General features: G+C 35.4%; 1 protein-coding gene across 2 annotated transcripts in view; it reads right to left on the reverse strand.

Moving 5' to 3' along the window:
• The window catches only part of VPS13C (vacuolar protein sorting 13 homolog C), a 174952-nt gene that overhangs the window by 151809 nt on the left and 1561 nt on the right, over positions 1-21582 (reverse strand). For both annotated transcript variants that reach the window (XR_003436379.1, XM_027123201.1), the window contains exons 2-4: positions 6755-6798; positions 4009-4051; positions 622-717 (exon numbers count right to left, since the gene is read on the reverse strand). Coding sequence is in view for 1 of the 2 variants with exons in the window: in XM_027123201.1 (XP_026979002.1) it covers positions 622-717; positions 4009-4051; positions 6755-6798 (183 nt within the window). In the remaining variant the exon portion in view is untranslated. The remainder of the gene's footprint in view (positions 1-621; positions 718-4008; positions 4052-6754; positions 6799-21582) is intronic.

Genomic DNA, 21582 nt, shown 5'->3' on the forward strand with positions numbered 1-21582 from the left:
TTTTATGGTTGAGAAAATATAAGTAATTTTCCCCTAAAATACCCAAACTTTTCTTAACAATATATTGTACTCAAACTGGAAAAACATTAATAATGAAAGATATCACTTTAAAAAACATCAGTACTTTAAAAATTAAAATACTATAGTTTATAATGAAAAAAATTATCTACTTTACACACATTTTTGAAAGAACATTCACTCAAAATCAGAGCAACAAAATGGGAAAAAAAATTTTCCAGTCTGTAGATTAACACATTTTTAAAAACTTATTTACTTTTATTCCCAAAAGTAAAAGTCTAATGTATCTCAACTTAATAGGAAGCCTTAGTTGTAGAATAATTATTCGTTGACAATAGAATAAATTTCAAAAATGGTTGAAATTATTCTTTCCAACAACAGCATAAAAATACTTTATATAAAATGTGGCAATATATGTGTATCTGTAAAATGTATGTATTGTATATGTGTACATATATGAATATGATTAGTTTATTTCTATTATCTTCTTTTTTACTAAACATATTAAAATACTTAATGTAGGTAACAATTTAATTTTACTATGATGCTATATAATTTTACTATGATGTTTACTATAATGCTTATAAACCTAAAATAACATACTTGCCCCAGGGACAACAAGCAGGTATAATCCCTCTAGGGTCGCAACAACAGCTTCTCCATAAAGGTTCTTCCAAGGAATCTTCAAAGTTAATTTATCTAAAGGAACATAATTTCAACCTTCTTATTTGGATGCTCAAGAAGATATACATTTCTCACTTTTCATTAAGAGAAAAAGTACACAAAACCCTTCACACATACAGTATGTACATCACTCAGAAAAAAAAAGAAAAAAAAACCCAACACAGTTTAAAACATCTTTTCCATATTATATTACCATTAAGGTGACTATTCACATTGTGCTTTATATTTTTCAAACTTTTTGATAACTATTAATTCATTTAATATTCCCAAACCGTAAGAAAAATGAGGCAACTATTACTTAAGTTTTGAAAAAAAAGGAAACTCAGTCCCAGACAGGTTAAATTATATGCTTAAGTGCACCCAAGTCATCAATGGAACCAGAACTAATGGTCTGAATATTGTACATGCTGTTCTAGCCATACCTACAACTTCATCTCTACAGCATTAGTATAAAAAAAAAAATCTGTTCAAGATCTCAGGAATTGAAGCAGCAACACAGAGAAGAGTACCAAAGGAATAGAACTTTGACAGTATGCCAAATTGCTACAACTGGAAGAGGCCAACCCTAAAGACAAGGTATACTGTTTTATGGTTACTAGTATTATGAGTTACAGGAGTTCAGACCAGTTATATTCCAAATATCTACTTATAAATCTCATGAAAGGCAGAACGCATCTTCTCTCTTAGAAACAATGGGATTAATATCAGGTTCTGCAGAAATTTACCTACAGAAACTTTCTCACCCATAATAATAGATGAACTATGGCCCTAACTGTCACTAAGCCAAGTTTGGAGTTTTACGGAAAAAAGCTACGCAAAGCAGGAGAGAAGACAAAAAGGGCATATTCTCAGCTAAATTTTGAAATAGGCAAAATCTGTCTTTGGTATCTTTCCACATTTCTTTCTTTACTCTCTTCCCAATCTTCAGTATGCCCTCTTTCCAGGTCTCCAGGTAGCCAATGTCCCAATCTGCCCTCAACTGTATTAGAACAATTCTATCCAAACATTTTCTACCCCACAGTTTTCCATGTTCCAAAATTAAATACCTTCTCTCATCATAATTTAAAAAACAATGACCCTACAGTCATTATACTGAGAGCTATAGTTCTCTCAGTGCTGCCAATCAGACTCTTAAGACAAAGAATCTGATTCAACTAACTCATGCTAATATGTGAATGACTAAGCTACTTATACCACCAGAATCATTGGCACTTTTAAATAAAGATGCTGAAAGCTCAAAAAATTGTCAAACAGGATAAAAAGCTGAAGAGGAAATAAAATAATGCAATGCAAAGGGAGGATATCTTGATTCACCTGAATGGCTATGGACACAAGCCAGTTTTAGCTGGGAATCTCATACCAAGGTTAAAATCTCGAATTATTTCTCCATCTAAATTTTTATTTTTCTCCAGCTTATAAAACTGATGAGTTTCTTAAATGGTTCCCACTTCAGAGGACCTAGAGGTAATGCCTAGAGGTAGTCATTTCTAAGTCTGTTGATCTTACAGTGAGTACCACATATATTTATAATGGATAGTGTTTTATTTGTAGTTATCTCACCAACTCGTAAAAACTGCTTTGATTGCCTTCTTGGTGAGCATGAGACTGAAAAAGTGGGAAATGCCCCTTTAATATACCAAAAAGAGATTACCTGTTCTCTACACCTTTTCTTCTCTCCTTTTACCCTAACTCGTTATCCTCCCATCCTTAATTACTCTGTATTCCACTGAAATTATGTTACTGCCTTCCTTTTATAGATCACAAACTTTTTTTAATTTTTAAGTAAAAGGAGTATCCACAAATATGTCTAGCTCTTAGAAAACCAAAACATCCTTGAGCCCACTTAGCCACACTAACTCTACAGGTTAGGTGTAATATTTTAACCTAACAGTAATTTAATAACTAATATAAATGCCCCATAAACCCAAAAGCAGGGATAAGTAGAAAGAAAATATGCTTTGCATCCTTACATGTAAAGGGTCTCTCATAATTCAGTGAGCAACCTTGAAGGAAGCCATTAAATTCTTATAATACTTTAAAAGCAAACAGAAAAAATTCTGAACCATTAGAAAATCTCTTCCAAAATATGTCTAGTGGTAATAGTATAATGAATAACATATAAGTTCTTTAGTCAAATATAACTCATCCAATACCCTGGAAATGACACTGCAATATTTTGTACTAATTTTAGATCTCTATAACTTCTTTAAGGACAAAGATATATTTAGCCTTGCTTCTCCCACAGCAATGTATCTCAAAAGGAAAAGAATGAATGAATGGCTATAACTTCACTCAAGGATTTCGATTAAGCATGTAGGGCTACAACAATACTTCTAGAACATTGCTAAACATCACCGCCTCACAAAGCACAAGGCTCTGTGTAACAGACGAACAAAAAATCTAATGCGAGCCCTAGGGATACTTTCGATCGAAGGGAAATTTTTTCAAGGAAAAAAAAAAGGAAAATTTTTAAATTTTTATAAAACGAACACATATATATAATGTAGATTCACAGAAGTATCCAAGTAATTACTAAGAGATACTAGAACAGTAAAAGACAAAGCCTCCCTTGAATACAAAATAATGAATGAAGAAGGAAAGTGATGTGGTGAAGTAGCAGGGTGATGGGGATAGAAGGACGGATGGTGGCATAAGTGAAAATTCTAAAGTAAGGGTAAGTCACGTAGGGTGGTAATTTATATTTTTTAAAAAAGTAAAAACCAAGTAGTATGGACTAGTTGAAAGGACTTGATATATTAAACTTCCTATTAAAAAATTTCTCGAACAAAGATGTATGCTTAGTTATGGCTGATCTTGGTGTAAAAGTTTAGCTGCAAAGGAAGACTTTCTGCTTAACAAAACATATCCTCTATGCCACACTGCTGCACAATGTATCAAGTGAAATGGCTGAACAAAATATGAGGGAAATAAGCTACACTTAAATTCTCTTTACTAGAGTTTGCAAATTACACTACTTTGACATATGAAGAAAAATCACACAAAATTTGCATTTCGATTTTGAAAATGAAGATATTTTTGTGTGGTGGAACCAAGCCTGAAAAACATCATTGCAGTTCAAATGTCCTTCCACTTTAGAGTGTAATTTCCTAAACTTTTGTCAAAAACTTTGATGTATATACTAGGTATAGTATACATTAGGCTCAGAACTCAGAAAGCTCTAATCAACATAAACCAAAAACCTCTCACATTTTTTTCAAGCTAAAAATGATGTTTGAGATTAAATAACAGGAACAATAAAAAACTAAAAGGACAAAGAAAAATTCAAATGAAGAGTGAAGTACTTACCAATTTGGCCAGCCCTGACTTTAAAAGGAACATCCAATTCACTCTTCAGAAGAAAGAAAAAAGATTAAAGAACATCTTAAATTATTAAGCTCCCACCCAAATCACCTTTCTATCATAATTTAAATACACAATCATCTCTAAGGAAAAACAAAATAAATTTTCTATATTTGAGTAACTCATAAAGGATATGTTTCTCAGCTGAAAAACACAGTTTTTATTAACTTACACTTGACTTTAAAGAAAGAATTCATAAGAGAAGCAAAATTATAAATAAGAACAACAGAAAAAGAGTTTGTAGTTAAAGAAAGTAATTGTGTAAACTAGTTAGTTGTTTTAATAAACCAAACCAAGCCAGATGGAAATTCCATGAATTTTTAAAGTAACAGGTGGACACCGCTTATGTGAAATACTAAAAGGAAGGAAAAGGAAGATTCTTTTCACTTAAATAAGTTGAAAACAATCTTCTTCAAGTAAAATATTCAGTAAATGAATAAACAAATCTTAAAAGGCAGATTCGGGCTTCCCTGGTGGCGCAGTGGTTGAGAGTCCGCCTGCCGATGCAGGGGACACGGGTTCGTGCCCCGGTCCGGGAAGATCCCACATGCCGCAGAGCGGCTGGGCCCGTGAGCCATGGCCGCTGAGCCTGCGCGTCCGGAGCCTGTTGCTCCGCAACGGGAGAGGCCACAACAGTGAGAGGCCCGCGTACCGCAAAAAAAAAAAATATACACACAAAAAAAAAGGCAGATTCCCAACATATTATCTACCATATTAGCATTTACTTTAGATAAGTTACTAACAGGTACCAATCAATAACGATGAACTTTCACTTATCTAGATTCCAAATCACTAGAAAGTTCAAATAACTTTTTTATTCACAGAGTACTAAACAATAACTGATATTCACAATGTTCGCTTGAGTCTTTAAAATAATTTAAAATTCAACCAGTCAGAATAGCCTTTCTGTTAGGTGTACCTTACATGCCAATACTATGGAAATCTGGCAACTTAAATACATACTTTAGGTAAGAATTAACCAATCAATTAAAATTTAACTAAAAAATAAATAAATAAATAATTAACTAAAGAATCAATTTACCCACTCATCTGATTACTCAACTATTCTAAGTGAACAGAAACTGAACAAAACGCTAACAGATTTTGACAATAAACCTTGTTTTAGACCCAAACAAAAAATCCTCACTGGTAATGAGAGAGCAGCTCTACCCTCCAGGGGTTGGGCAGGGGAAGGGGACAAATAAATTCAAGGGTCTTCATATCATACAGGATACCAATGGAAAACTATACACTTCTATGAGTGTGGTCTCACACACATTTTAATCCTCCTGAAATAATTTTTCACACAAAATAAATGTAAAGAACCCATATCAAAGTAAAACCTCACCAAGCTGGATTAACTAGGGAAAGGAGGCTAGTTTGAATTAATGGAGAATATAAATTACAAAATAATTTATTGATTTAATCATAACCAAAATTCAAATTAGGCTAACAGAGTGCAATCTGTCATCTAAGTATATTAGATACTTATACCCTGCAACCACAATTCTATTTAGACTTACTATCTTCCAAAATATTTTCGTAAGTAGAGTAAAAATAGCCTTATTCCAATCTCTAGCAATGGAATCTTAAGTTCTAAAATTTTGGATAAAATTTTTAAAATTATAGCATCCTATATAAAGGGAGGGAAAGAAAATTTAAATATTTTGAGAGTCCACTACTTGCCAGGCTCTACTTTTTATTTTATTCAAGCCACAAAGGTACACAAATATTATACTGTTTTGTATTATTAACTTCGTTCTAAAGATGATTAAACTGATGCTCAAAGAAATTGAGAAACTTCCCAAAAGTCACACAGCTGGTCAAAGCCAGAGCTACCACTCAAACCCACGTCGGCCAGAGTACAAGGTCCATGACCTTTCCACTATGCCAGTAACAAAATAAACTGTTACTTCTTGAGTTCTACTCCTAGATCTTCAACATTCAAAATTGGCTTCCATGAGCCCAGTCATGGGAGAACTTTGTGTATAAGGCTCTCCTTAATTACACAGTTCATCATGTAGAAATTCAACCAGAGGTCAAAGCTAGGACTATAAAACATAATGTACGTTAATTATAAATCTGACCTATTGATTAAAGAATAAACTCATTCTTAAGACATTTCATAAACTCAAATTAAGTCCAAGAGGCTAAAAACAAAGGGGGGTAGGGGTCTTGGAAGATGGGGAGAGTTTTGTTTTTAGCTCAATAGTAAATGACCCAAATTACTGTCTAGAGCTAGATTCCAAAAAAATCTATTTTACCTCTTAAAATTACCACAGTATTATAAGGCTGGACTGCCAATATATTTCAAAAAAATACAATTATTTATTAGATACATTGTTAAAATAAAGCCCTTATTTACCTGTAAAACATTTAAAGATAATTCTGAAGAAAACTATTTCATTAAGACAAATGTCTACTACAAAGCTATACAGTCAAATATATAAAAGGGAAAAACATTATTATTTTCCAAGAGATACTATTTCTATCATCAGTAAAAAAATTTTTTTCCTAAATCTTTAATCTCAGATTTTCCTAGAGCAAACAGTTAAAAAAGTAATCCTTCTCTGAGCGACTCAATCACTTCATCTGGCACCTGGTACCAGATACCTAGTAACCAGGGTTTCTAAGAGCTTACTGAATTAACTGAGTACTCAACATAGTTAAAAAAAAAAAAAAAACAACTTACCAGAGCATTTTCTTTTATTTGTAGATTATCTAAAGCCACATTACCTTTAAAAAATAAAAGACAAAAATATGAAGTTAATACACCAAATAGTATACCCTGTCTTAATGCAAAACCAAACACTATGACACTATGCTAAATGCTAAGTGAGCAAAGCAAACTTCAAGAACTTAAGAAGCTACTGGCACAAAAGAGTTGCTACTTATAAGAAGTATTAGTTGTAAATATTTTAGGTTAGCCCAATGCAAAACAAATTACAAACCAGTTAATCAGGCTAACATTTAATGAGAAAGAAGTTGAAACACACCATTGTAAAGCAATTATACTCTAATAAAGATGTTAAAAAAAAAAAGAAAGAAGTTGAAGATTTTCAGACTAAAGAACTTTAGAACCAAAGAAAGTATCCATCATTTTTAATGATTAAGCCAAAATCTCAAAAGAAGGAAGTAAAGAGGTGACTATTATAACAGATCAATTATCCTGTAATCCAGGATTCTTTCCTTAATCATGGTGTCAGTGAATATTTTCTACAAGACCACAGTGTTAATCTTTTAAAACTTCAAACATCCTACTTTCCCAGTAATTATTGTTTATGGTTCTAATATTCTTTTATTAGTCCAATTTTTTAAAAGTCTATTCAGATATTAAGTTATAAAAAACTAAAGCCACAATAACACAATTACATGACTCAAATTTTAAACACTGCACTTACATGTTGATACACAATATGTAAGTATTCTTACTTACATAAAAACTTAAGCAAAAGAAAAAGGTTTTCATTTCACTTAAATTCTCTAAAGATTACTAAAACTAAAGTTTCAACACTAAATACAAGTATAAATTATGCAGTTATGCATTTTCTAAATCACTCATGACACATTTATTTTTTAAAAAATATTATGCTTCCTATGCACAGATAACAACTACAAGACTAGATACTAAAATAATCACAGCTGTTATTGCCATGTAATAAAGTTCATTTCCTTTGTATAAGCATATTGTAAATTCCTAAGATAAACTTAAAAACTTCAAAAGGAAAGTAAGAGGTAAGAAGCCTCACAAACGTGAAGAAAATACTACAGCATGATAATAGGAAGAAAGCGTCTACAATATACTGCAGAAAAATTAAAACCTGAAGTAGGCAGTAACTTCAGAGTCAAAGAGATAGATTAAAAAGTTATGTTGGGGCTTCCCCGGTGGCGCAGTGGTTGGGGGTCCACCTGCCGATGCGGGGGACGCGGGTTCGTGCCCCGGTCCAGGAGGATCCCACGTGCCGCGGAGCAGCCCGTGGGCCATGGCCGCTAGGCCTGCGCGTCCGGAGCCTGTGCTCCGCAGTGGGAGAGGCCACAGAAGTGAGAGGCCCGCGTACCGCAAAAAAAAAAAAAAAAAAAAGTTATGTTGGAGATAGCCACATCCACCACAGGGCAGACAGCAGAACCAAAAAGAACTACAATCCTGCAGCCTGTGGAACGAAAACCACATTCACAGAAAGACAGACAAAATGAAAAGACAGAGGACTGTGTACCAGATGAAGGAACAAGAAAAAAAAACCAGAAAAACAACTAAACGAAATGGAGATAGGCAACCTTCCAGGAAAAGAATTCAGAATAATGATAGTGAAGATGATCCAGAATCTCAGAAAAAGAATGGAGGCAAAGATCGAGAAGATGCAAGAAATGTTTAACAAAGACCTAGAAGAATTAAAGAACAAACACTTAGAAGAATTAAAGAACAAACAGAGATAAACAATACAATAACTGAAATGAAAAATACACTAGAAGGAATCAACAGCAGAATAACTGAGGCAGAAGAACAGATAAGTGACCTAGAAGACAGAATGGTGGAATTCACTGCCACAGAAGAGAATAAAGAAAAAGAATGAAAAGAAATGATGACGGCCTAAGAGACCTCTGGGACAACAGTAAACGCACCAACATTCACATTATAGGGGTCCCAGATGGAGAAGAGAGAAAGGACCTGAGAAAATATTTGAAAAGATTAAAGTCGAAAACTTCCCTAACATAGGAAACGAAATAGCAACCCAAGTCCAGGAAGCACAGAGACTCCCAGGCAGGATAAACCCAAGGAGAAACATGCTGACACACATATTAATCAAACTAACAAAAATTAAAGACAAAGAAAAATTATTAAAAGCAACAAGGGAAAAATGACAAATAACTTACAAGGGAACTCCCATAAGGTTAACAGCTGATTTCTCAGCAGAAACTCTACAAGCCAGAATGGAATGGTACTATATATTTAAAGTGTTGAAAGAGAAGAACCTACAAGCAAGATTACTCTACCTGGCAAGGGTCTCATTCAGATTCGACAGAGAAATCAAAAGCTTTACAAACAAGCAAAAGCTAAGAGAATTCAGCACCACCAAAGCAGCTCTACAACAAATGCTAATGGAACTTCTCTAAGTGGGAAACCCAAGAGAAGAAAAGGACCTACAAAAATAAACCCAAAACAACTAAGAAAATGGCAACAGGAACATACGTATCGATAATTACCTTAAATGTGAATAGGTTAAATGCTCCTACCAAAAGACACAGGCTGGCTGAATGGATACAAAAACAAGACCCATATATGTGCTGTCTACAAGAGACCCACTTCAGACCTACAGACACATACAGACTGAAAGTGAGGGGATGGAAAAAGATTTTCCATGCCAATGTAAATCAAAAGAAAGCTGGAGTACCAATACTCATATCAGATAAAATAGACTTTAAAATAAAGAATGTTACAAGAGACAAGGAAGGACACTACATAATGATCAAGGGATCAATCCAAAAAGAAGATACAACAGTTATAAATATATATGCACCCAACATAGGAGCATCTCAATACATAAGGCAACTGCTAACGGCTATAAAAGAGGAAGTCGATAGTAACACAATAATGGTGGGGGACTTTAACACCTCACTTACATCAATGGACAGATCACCCAGACAGAAAAGTAATCAGGACACACGATCCTTAAATGACACAACAGACCAGATAGACTTAACTGATATTTATAGGACATTCCATCCAAAAACAGCAGATTACACTTACTTCTCAAGTGCACACAGAACATTCTCCTGGATAGATCACATCTTGGGTCACAAAGCAAGCCTCAGTAAATTTAATAAAATTGAAATCATATCAAACATCTTTTCCAACCACAACACTATGAGATTAAAAGTCAAGTACAGCAGGAAAAAAACGTAAAGAACACAAACACATGGACGCTAAACAATACATTACTAAGTAACCATGAGATCACTGAGGAAATCAAAAAACACCTAGAGACAAATTACAATGAAAACACTACAATCCAAAACATATGGAATGCAGCAAAAGAAGTTCTAAGAGGGAAGTTTATAGTAATAAAATCCTACCTCAAGAAACAACAAAAATCTCAAACAATCTAATCTTACACCTAAAGGAACGAGAGAAAGAAGAAGAATAAAAACCCAAAATTAGCAGAAGGAAAGAAATCATAAAGATCAGAGCAGAAATAAATGAAATAGAAACAAAGAAAACAATAACAAAGATCAATAAAACGAAAAGCTGGTTCTGTGAGTAGATAAACAAAATTGATAAACCTTTTACCAGACTCATCAAGAAAAAGAGGGAGAGGACTCAAATCAATAAAATTAGAAATGAAAAAGAAGTTACAAAGAACACTACAGAAATACAGTGTCATAAGAGACTACTACAAGCAACTCTATGCCAATAAAATGGACAACCTGGAAGAAATGGACAAATTCTTAGGAAGGTATAACCTTCCAAGACTGAACCAGGAAGAAACAAAATATGAACAGACCAATCACAAGTAATGAAATTGAAACTGTGATTAAAAATCTTCCAACAAACAAAAGTCCAGGACCAGATGGCTTCACAGGTGAATTCTATCAAACATTTAGAGAAGAGTAACACCCATCCTTCTCAAACTCTTCCAAAACATTGCAGAGGAAGGAACACTCCCAAACTCATTCTACGAGGTCACCATCACTCTGATACCAAAACCAGACAAAGATACTACAAAAAAAGAAAACTACAGACCAATATCACTGATGAATATAGATACAAAAATTCCCAACAAAATACTGGCAAACAGAATCCAACAACACATTAAAAGGATCATAGGGCTTCCCTGGTGGCGCAGTGGTTGAGAGTCCGCCTGCCGATGCAGGGGACACGGGTTCGTGCCCCGGTCCGGGAAGATCCCACATGCCATGGAGCGGCTGGGCCCGTGAGCCATGGCCACTGAGCCTGAGCGTCCGGAGCCTGTGATCTGCAACGGGAGAGGCCACAAGAGTGAGAGGCCCGCGTACCGCAAAAAAAAAGGATCATAGACCATGATCAAGTGGGATTTATCCCAGGGATGCAAGGATTCTTCGATATATGCAAATCAATCAATGTGATACACCATATTAACAAACTGAAGGAGTAAAAACCATATGATCATCTCAATAGATGCAGAAAAAGCTTCTGACAAAATTCAACACCCATTTATGATAAAAACTCTCCAGAAAGTGGGCATAGAGAGAACCTACCTCAACGTAATAAAGGCCATATATGACAAGCCCACAGCAAACATCATTCTCAATTGTGAAAAACTGAAAGCATTTCCTCTAAGATCAGGAACAAGACAAGGATGTCCACTCTCGCCACTATTATTCAGCATAGTTTTGGCAGTCCTAGCCACGGCAATCAGAGAAGAAAAAGAAATAAAAGGAATCCAAATCAGAAAAGAAGAAGTAAAACCGTCACTGTTTGCAGATGACATGATACTATACATGGATAATCCTAAAGATGCCACCAGAAAACTACTAGAGCTAATCAATGAATTTGGTAAAGTTGCTGGATAAAAAATTAATGCATAGAAATCTCTTGCATGCCTATACACTAACAACAAAATATCAGAAAGAGAAATTAAGGAAACAATCCTATTCACCACTGCAACAAAAAAATAAAATACCTAGGAATAAATCTACCTAAGGAGGTAAAAGACCTATACTCAGAAAAGTAAGACACTGATGAAAGAAATCAAAGATGACACAAACAGATGGAGAGATATACCATGTTCTTGGATTGGAAGAATCAATATTGTGAAAATGACTATACGACCCCAAGCAATCTACAGATTTAATGCAATCCCTATCAAATTACCAATGGCATTTTCTATAGAACTAGAACAAAAAATCTTAAATTTGTATGGAGACACAAAAGAGCCCGAATAGCCAAAGCAATCTGGAGGGTAAAAAACAGAGCTGGAAGACTCAGACTCCCTGACTTCAGACTATACTACAAAGCTACAGTAATCAAGACAATATGGTACTGGCACAAAAACAGAAATATAGATCCATGGAACAGGAGAGAAAGCCCAGAGATAATCCCACACACCTATGGTCAACTAATCTATGATAAAGGCGGCAAGGATATACAATGGAGAAAAGACAGTCTCTTCAATAAGTGGTGCTGGGAAAACTGGACAGCTACATGTGATTGAATGAAATTGGAACACTCCCTAAAACCATATACAAAAATAAACTCAAAATGGATTACAGACCTAAATGTAAGACCGGACACTATAAAACCCTTACAGGAAAACATAGGAAGAACACTCTTTGACATAAATCACAGCAAGATCTTTTTTGATCCACCTCCTAGAGTAATGGAAATAAAAATAAACAAATGGGACCTAATGAAACTTAAAAGCTTTTTCACAGCAAAGGAAACTATAAACAACAGAAAAAGCAACCCTCAGAATGAAAAAAAATATTTGCAAATGAATCGACAATGGATTAATCTCCAAAATATATACACAGCTCATGCAGTTCAATATTAAAAAAACAAACCACCCAATCAAAAAATGGGCAGAAGACCTAAACAGACATTTCTCCAAAGAAGACATACAGATGGCCAAGAGGCATATGAAAAGCTGCTCAACATCACCAATTATTAGAGAAATGCAAATCAAAACTACAATGAGGTATCACCTCACACGGTCAGAATGGCCATCATCAAAAAGTCTACAAACAACAAATGCTGGAGAGGCAGTGGAAAAAAGGGAACCCTTTTATCCCATTGGTGGGAATGTAAATTGATACAGCCACTATGGAGAACAGTATGGAGGTTCCTTTAAAAACTAAAAACAGAGCTACCATATGGTCCAGCAATCCCCCTCCTGGGCATATACCAGGGAAAACCATAATTCGAAAGGATACATGCACCCCAACGTTCATTGCAGCACTATTTACGATAGCTAGGACATGGAAGCAACCTAAATGCCCATCGACAGACGAATGGATAAAGAAAATGTGGTACATATATACAATGGAATATTACTGAGCCATTAAAAGGAACGAAACTGGGTCATTTGTTGAGACGTGGATGGATCTAGAGACTGTCAAACAGAGTGAAGTAAGTCAGAAAGAGAAAAACAAATATCGTATACTAACACATATATGTGGAATCTAGAAAAATGGTACAGATGAACCAGTTTACAAGGCAGAAATAGAGACACAGATGTAGAGAACAAACGTACAAACCCCAAGGTGGTGGTGGTGGTGGGAGGAACTGGGAGATTGGGATTGACATATATACACTAGTATGTATAAAATAGATAACTAATAAGAACCTGTGGTATAAAAAAAAAATAATTTTTTTAAAAAAAGAAGTAAAAATAAAAACCAATACAACAACACCAACAACAAGTTACTCTGGAGGCAGAACTGACAAGATGTCATCACTGATCAAATATAGGGATAATACAGTAGTCATGGAAAACTGACATGTTCGAGAATTGGGAAAAAATCCTTAAAACGCATTATATGTATAAAAATTATATAAAGTGGAAAAATATTCCTGGGTTTAATTCTGTCGGATGGCGAATTACAAAAAATTACAAGTGGGAATTCTACTCAGGCCAAAAGAATTGATCTGCACAGAAGCTAGTGCATATTTGAAGGAATCCAAACCAATTTAACACGATCTAAGACCATATGGAGACTTGTAAACTTGCTCATGAATTTTGATTGTCCTACCCATTAATTTTCAACTAGTGGGTCAAGGGTCACCAGGAGTGCTCACAAGTAACCTGCAGTAGATATGAGGCATTTTCTAATAATTATTAAGGCACTAACATAATAAGCGCCCTCATAAAAAGCACACTTTCTACTGCAGTGACATTCTCACTCTTTAATGAAGTAATAGATGGTATTTAACATGTGAAATACTGAAAACTACCAATATGGCTAACAGAGCTAAACAAGTATATTTAGAAAGGCAGATAAAAAACGGTAATGGCAATTATTGCTAGGAGGTAGAATTAAGGACTTTTTATTAATGTTCTTCAGTATTTTCTAGTTTTTACAATAAACATGTATTACTTTAATGTTAAAAACTATTATACAAATTGTAATATGAAATGGGGAACAAAACAAGGTAAATTCTAATGTCAATATGACCTCAATATATTTTATACAAATTCTTTCTATATTTACTATTTACCGTCTCTACAGACACATAAAAAAGATCTATTTCTACTACTTAGAGTCCAGCAAACAAATGCATACTTCCTCTCTGAAAAATGTGAATGTTACCTAACAAACAGTAAATATAACAATAAAATAAGAATGATACAGTCTATGAATTATTTGCACTGAAGGAGGAGCCACTAGTCCTAACACAAAGAAAAGGGGAGGAACAGCAGTGTATTTCTGCACCAGGGTAAAAGTGCATTCATTCATTCAACCAGTAGATGCATGCCTTATCTAAGTAAGGCACTGTGCTAAGAAGTACTCTTCCACTAAAATGCACGCTTTTCTGCAGATACAGAAAGCAGACTCCCTCCTAAATATCAACCATCTTATATTTAACTCAATACTAAGGAAAAAGTTAAGATTTAGCTTTCCATTTCTATTCAAGATAACATAATTCTATACACATGCAAATAACTTGAATAACTGTAATCAGATCACCCTGGGCTAAGAACACACAGAGGCCATAGGAAGTTCCTGAAATCCTAGAGGAAGGGTAAATATGTGTCTAATCTTTTAACAATAACCAAAACAAAAAAGGCGAGGGGAGAATGACTAATCATTGGAGATGGATAGACTTAACTCTGCCAGCAAGGAAGGCACTAACGCCAATCCCACAATCAAGTGTCCCTAATCCCATGAATTTCTAAAGAAACCAAGGTGAGAGACAAGTAGAGAAATTCTGTGAAATGATTTCCTTCTATGATGGATTGGCAACCCTAAAGGATGACAGCAAGCAATAAGTGTAGTCTGGCTTCAGAAGACAAAATTTCTAATTTTTAACCCTGTATGATACTCATAAATAAACAGAAACATTTTGGATGAGCATATCTGACTAGAGTCACATATACAGTTTCAAAGCTAATCTTGCAGGATATTTTAAGAAGTATCTTACAAAAGTAAATCCTGGATCAAAATTTATCTAATAATCTTTACAAATGAACCAGAAGAGGGGAATGAAAGTAAATCCATTAAATTAGCAAATAAAACCAAGGCAAGCAGAGTTGGAGCCATCTCAGAAAAGTTCAATAGAAAAAGAAATGGTTGCTAAATTACAGAAAATAACAAGGTTAGTATATTTATGAATAAGAATCAAATGGTACTGGCATAATTTGGAACAAGCCCACCTCAGTCGAAGAATGGCTTTTAAAACACAAAATGACCTACAAAATAAATGCAAGAAATATAGTGCTGATGTTAAATACCTCCGGTCAGAAATAACCTATCTGAACTTTCGCAGACGTTTCACTACACCTGTCTTATGGCACTTAACACTTAACTATTTAAATCCCCAACCTGATCATAAACTCCTTATTGATTCTCCTCATAGTAGGTACTCAATAAGTCTTGACTCAATTAATTAGAATGCATATTGTACTGAAATAGGAATGAATACAATAAGAACATAAACCTTTCTATTTTAGAAAACACTTTCAGAGCTATTACATTACTTGATCCTCACAGCCTCCTGGTGAAGGAGGCAGGACACGGAAAGAAACTGGGGCTTGGAGAGCTTAAGTGACTGGCCTAAGACTACTGTGTCAATGTAGTAAATGGTTATCCTGATGGAAGATTATGCTTTTTCTGTTAACTAATTCTGGACGCTTTTTGTCGAGTGCTGCTTTCAGTTGGTCTAATTGGGAGCAATACTTGTTGAAATTAACCATTTGGTTTTCCAGAAGGAGCTCATAATAGAGGACTTCTTCCAATCCCACCATTACACAACATCACCTTCTTTGGACAAAGACCGGCCTCTGGTGTGGTTGGTGGTGGTTCATTTCGCTTGCCCCACGATCTCTTCAGTTCCATATTACTATACAGTATCCACTTTTCATCGCACGTCACAATTTGTTTTAAAAACGGAACGTTTTCATTACGTTTCAGAAGAGAATCGCACACAGAAATATGGTCAAGAAGGTTTTTTTCACTTGACTTAGGTGGAACCCAAATATCAAAGCGATTCACATAACCAAGCTGGTGTAAATGATTTTCAACGCTTGATTTGGATATTCTGAGTATGTTGGCTATCTCCTGTGCAGTATAACGTTGGACGTTCTCAATTATTGTTTCGATTTGATCGCTATCAACTTCAACTGGTCTACCAGACTATGGAGCATCGTCCAGGGAGAAATCTCCAGAACAAAACTTCGCACACCACTTTTGACACGTTCGATCAGTCACAGCACCTTCTCCATACACTGCACAACTTCTTGTGCATTTCAGTTTCGTTTTTACCTTTCTTGAAATAATAAAGCATAATATGCCGAAAATGCTGCTTTTTTCTTCCATCTTCAATATTAAAACGGCTACACAAAAATTCACCAATTTTGAAAACTCTTTTTTTAAATGCATGCTGATGTGAGAGCTGTCACATACAATCTAACAAAATGTTTTCGAATGAAGTTAAAGAACTAAGTGCTACTAGAGCCATCTTACAGAAAAAAACGAACAAACCTTTTGGATCACTCAATATTTAACCCAAATTAACCCATCCAGACTCATTTTAATAGTAGTTCACAGTAACTTTATCTTGGGAGGGGAAGCTAAGGGAAGGAGAAGAAACAACTGACTCTCACTCTTCCATTTCCCTATTGAAACAGGAAGTTTTGGCAAAGAAAGGTGGAAAGCTGCCATGTCACCGCTGAACTTTCTCCTTTTCAAGTACATTTCAGGGCTTTCATAAGAATGAGTAGTATGGCAGAGCCTCCTAGCAGAATGGTTACCCAAGTACCACCTTCCAGCTCTATTTGTAGAAAAGAGGTGAAGTTTTCATTTATGATACTATTCAAGTATGTGGAAAGTTGTTTTCAATAAAATTTTAAAGTGTTGTTTTAAATAATGATAACTAAGCCTAAGTACATTATAATACTGAACTTTTTGTTGTTCATTTTACATACTATAGGACAAGCTAATAAGAAATGTGGCTTTCACTACACCAAGTGCTGGCTGGGTGGAAAGGAATAAAAAAAAATTCCTCAACAGGTTTAGAAACACTTAGATACTGCTATGTTTTATGGATCAAGGTAAAAAGAAGCAAAGAGGCCTGTTTTTTCTTGCATTCTCAAGCTGCCCTTTGACTACCTGTTAAGACTATATATATACATTTGGATTCTCAAATAATCAGCATGAGGCTGAAACTTTATTTTTCTTGTCGTATTTCATGACTGTGGCTCTCTGCTCACTGGTACCGAGTGAAGAACAGAAAGGAAAGAAACATGATCTGACTACCATTTCTCACCATGAATGCAGAGCAAGTGGCACTACAACTTAATGAAGGAGCTCACGCTGCTCTGGCCTTATTCAAGTCACAGAAGTTCAAAGCGAGAAGAAATGACCTTGTCTCACCTCATTTACAGATAAGAAGCTAGTGGTCACTGGTCAGTGACTGCCAAAAGCCAATGAACCAGGCAGTACTGGATACGTAATTAGATCCCAGGTTTCCTCCTTCCTTATCCTGTTGCTCCGACAACATCTGGCAGCTGATGGAGAAGTGTCAGGGGTGGAGTGTAGGACAATAGGGTAATAAGCATGGGCTCAGCCTGGTTTGCAGAGCTACAAACTCTGAAGGCACTCCACCTGGCTCCTAATCCTACTGGTGGGCAGCAGGTCACCATAGGCAACTCTTGCACCCAACACATCACAGCCTCTATGTATATTCTACCTGTCAAATGGAAGTGAGAGCAGCAGAATTCTGAACGGACATCTTCTGATGACTTTTCACAGTAAATGACTTTGAAAAATCAAACTGACAAAGGTTCTACATTGCAACAATCCTACTTAAACTGAATTGCAAAAGATCTGATGTTTCAACATACCTTTTCAAATATATGTTACTCTTAAAACAATTAAATCCTGGACACTCCAAAAATAGCTAAGAGCTGTGCAATTTATCTCCTGGTACCAGTCTGTGGAGAACAAAAATCTAGATAAACCTTCTGACCTGCATAGGCAGCAACATGCCCACCAGGCATTTTTCTGAACCTCTGAAAATCTGACTGACAAAATAACTGGCAGATAGTATAAGTACTGTAAGTGTAAACTCGTATGCAAATAGTTTTTTTTTTCTTTAAAGAACAAATTTTGGAAAATAAGATATTTTTAGATATGTGGTGTTTAGACACATGGTGTTAACTCTACACAAAATTATCACACTGCAGAATGTGAAAACCCTGGAAGAAATATACTTAGGAAAATACAGGCATGCCTCATTTTACTGCACTTCACTGAGCTTCACACGTACTGTTTTTTACAAATTAAAGGTTTGTGGCAACCCTGTCAAGCAAGTCTATTGGTGCCATTTTTCCAACAGCAATTGCTCACTTCACGTCTCTGTGTCACATTTTGGTAATTCTTGCAATATTTCAAACTTTTTCATTATTATTATATTTGTTATGGTGATCAGTGATCTTTGATGTTCCTATTGCAAAAAGATCACAACTCATCAAAGCCTCAGATGATGGTTAGCATTTTTTAGCAATAAAGTATTTTTTAATTAGGTATGTACATATTTTTAGACATAATGCTCTTGTACACTAAAGAGACTATAGTACAGTATAAACATTAACTTTAATATGCACTAGGAAACCAGAAAATTCATGTGACTTGCTTTATTTTGATATTCACTTTATTGCAGTGGTCTGGAACCAAACCCACAAAATCTCCAAGGTATGCCTGTAAAATAAAACAAGCAGGCTGGTTTCCATCACTTGGCTAGGTTTGTGTATCGTTACCACTCCTGTCAGTATTAACCATTTAACAATTATAATTACAAAGAATTTTCACATGACTTATTTTACAAACACAGAATGTTATTTCCCCATTTTAAAAGGGGGATAAGGAAACTGAGGCTTAAAGAATTAAAATTTTTCTCCCATGTCCCACAGCTAGTAAATAATTTTTCATTTTTCTACAACAGCAAGAATTTTTAAAAAATCATTATGCTTAAATCACTTTTAAAAATACATAGGAGGGCTTCCCTGGTGGCACAGAGGTTGAGAGTCCGCCTGCCGATGCAGGGGACACGGGTTCGTGCCCCGGTCCGGGAAGATCCCACATGCCGCGGAGCGGCTGGGCCCGTGAGCCATGGCCGCTGAGCCTGCGAGTCCACAGCCTGTGCTCCGCAATGGGAGAGGCCACAACAGTGAGAGGCCTGCGTACCGCAAATAAAAAAAAAAATAAAAATACATAGGAATTTCTTGGCATTAAAAAAAATCTTTAAAAGAATAAAAACAAGAAAAATGATAAAGTTTTCTTTATTTTTCTTCTCCAATTTAAGGCAATATCGACAGTATACTTCCTGATTCTAGACATTCCAATAATTTGCCCCATCCTTCTCACTCTGTAATTTTTTGTTTATTGTGGATTTCATTGTGAATGCCTATATATATATATGAATATATGCACAGCACGTTTTTCAACTTATGTCAACACATTTTGATTTCTAAAACTTCCTGATATCATCCAAGCAAAGACTATGCATTTTTACTGACATGATACCAAGTCACTTCTTAAGACTTCTGTTTCTCTCTTAAGTTATAAATTTCATGAAGCATATAATTCCTCTAAGTCCTTTTTTACTTCCTACTACAACCTGTTCAGCACCAGAAGGTCTCCTATAAATGCAGAATACAATCTCAATATTCCCCTTCGACTAGGGTTTCTCAACAAACATTTTGGGCTGGTAATTCCTTTCTGTGGGGAGCTGTCCTGTGCACTGTAGAATGTAACAGCATTCAGGAGTTCGCCCACCAGATACCACAAGCACACCTCTCCCCACTACGTGACAATCAAAAGTGTCTCAGACATAACCAAATATCCTCTTAGGGGCAAACTCATTCCTGCTTGAAAACCACTGTCATAGGCTAGGCAAAAAAGTATCCATTTATCCCTTGTTTGGAAAGAATAGTAAGATCAGCTGTGTGAAATTTTTGCAGGTTGAATTATTCCCCTCCTCAAGATATGAAAATTTAACAAGAAAAAAAACCTGAAAAAGCCAAACTCTATGACTCATAAACCTTATCTGCTAAAGCAAATAGTTTTCAAGTAAGGTCATATAAAATTTTAAATTCTTTATAAAACTTGTCACCGTCATAGATGTCACAAATATCAGCTGTTTTCTTAAATAACTTAATAATCCCACTTGTTTACTATAAAAAGTTTAAGATAAATTTCTTCAAAACACAGAAATAGTCAACTCGGGGCTTCTCTGGTGGCACAGTGGTTAAGAGTCCGCCTGCCGATGCGGGGGACACGGGTTCGTGCCCCGGTCCAGGAAGATCCCACATGCCGCGGAGCGGCTAGGCCCGTGAGCCATGGCCGCTGAGCCTGCTCTCCGCGGCGGGAGAGGCCACAACGGTGAGAGGCCCGCGTACCAAAAAAAAAAAAAAAAAGAAAAGAAATAGTCAACTCACATTTTGCCTTTCTATTTTAATGAGGGAATTAGGGTTACAAAGAAAATATTTGAGCAATAACTATAAAAGCTCATGACTTATTCCCTCCTTTATGACTATCACAAAAATAAAAGGCAGCAAAACTTTACAGACGCACAGCTATGGGCTAATAAACCTGATTGGACTTCCACTGGAGGCATTTCCTAAAAGAAATGGGTTTATTTGCTCTGGCCTGTTATAAAGTTGATGTTGGCCATGGGCAGAATACCTTATTGTAAAAAAACAAAATAAATTGTAAGAAAAGAAAGTTTCCTTTCCTACACTTCACCAAAAAAGAAGGGAAGAATGATGTAAAATTATTATTATGGCATTTTAATTTCTAACATGAAAAAATTCAAAAGCCTCAGGCAGTATACTTCACAATTTCACAGTATGTTTACAATTAGAATCACAGAGTATTGGCACTGGAAGGACCCTTAGGTGTTACCTAGTCCAACCCCTAAGTCTTAAAGAAAAAGAAAAAGGAAAATAAGATATGGGAGGGAAGGAATCTTCGAATGTATCCATAAACTTTAATTTTTTAAAATCTGAGATAAATAGGGCAAAACGTTTTAACTTGGGTAAGCAATTCTTAGTGATTACATAGGAATATTATATTTTCTGGTATTTTTTTTCTATTAAAGGTGAAATTAAGATGAAGAAATTAAGGACCAGTGAGGTAAATGGATTGTCGAACACACCAACCTCAAACCCAGGTTTTTCCTAAATGCTAGCCCAGAGCCTTTTCAGATTTCAAATAGTGTTTACAAACTACAAGAAATAATTTGTTATTATTAGACAGTAGCCTGAAGAAAAACTTGATCCCTGCAGAAGGCACTGGCCATTTAATTCCTTAAATGTCTCCTTTACT

The sequence above is a fragment of the Aethalodelphis obliquidens genome, unplaced genomic scaffold (genome assembly GCF_003676395.1).
Source record: "Aethalodelphis obliquidens isolate GAN/ISIS:26980383/991018 unplaced genomic scaffold, ASM367639v1 scaffold26, whole genome shotgun sequence".
NCBI lineage: Eukaryota > Metazoa > Chordata > Mammalia > Artiodactyla > Delphinidae > Aethalodelphis > Aethalodelphis obliquidens.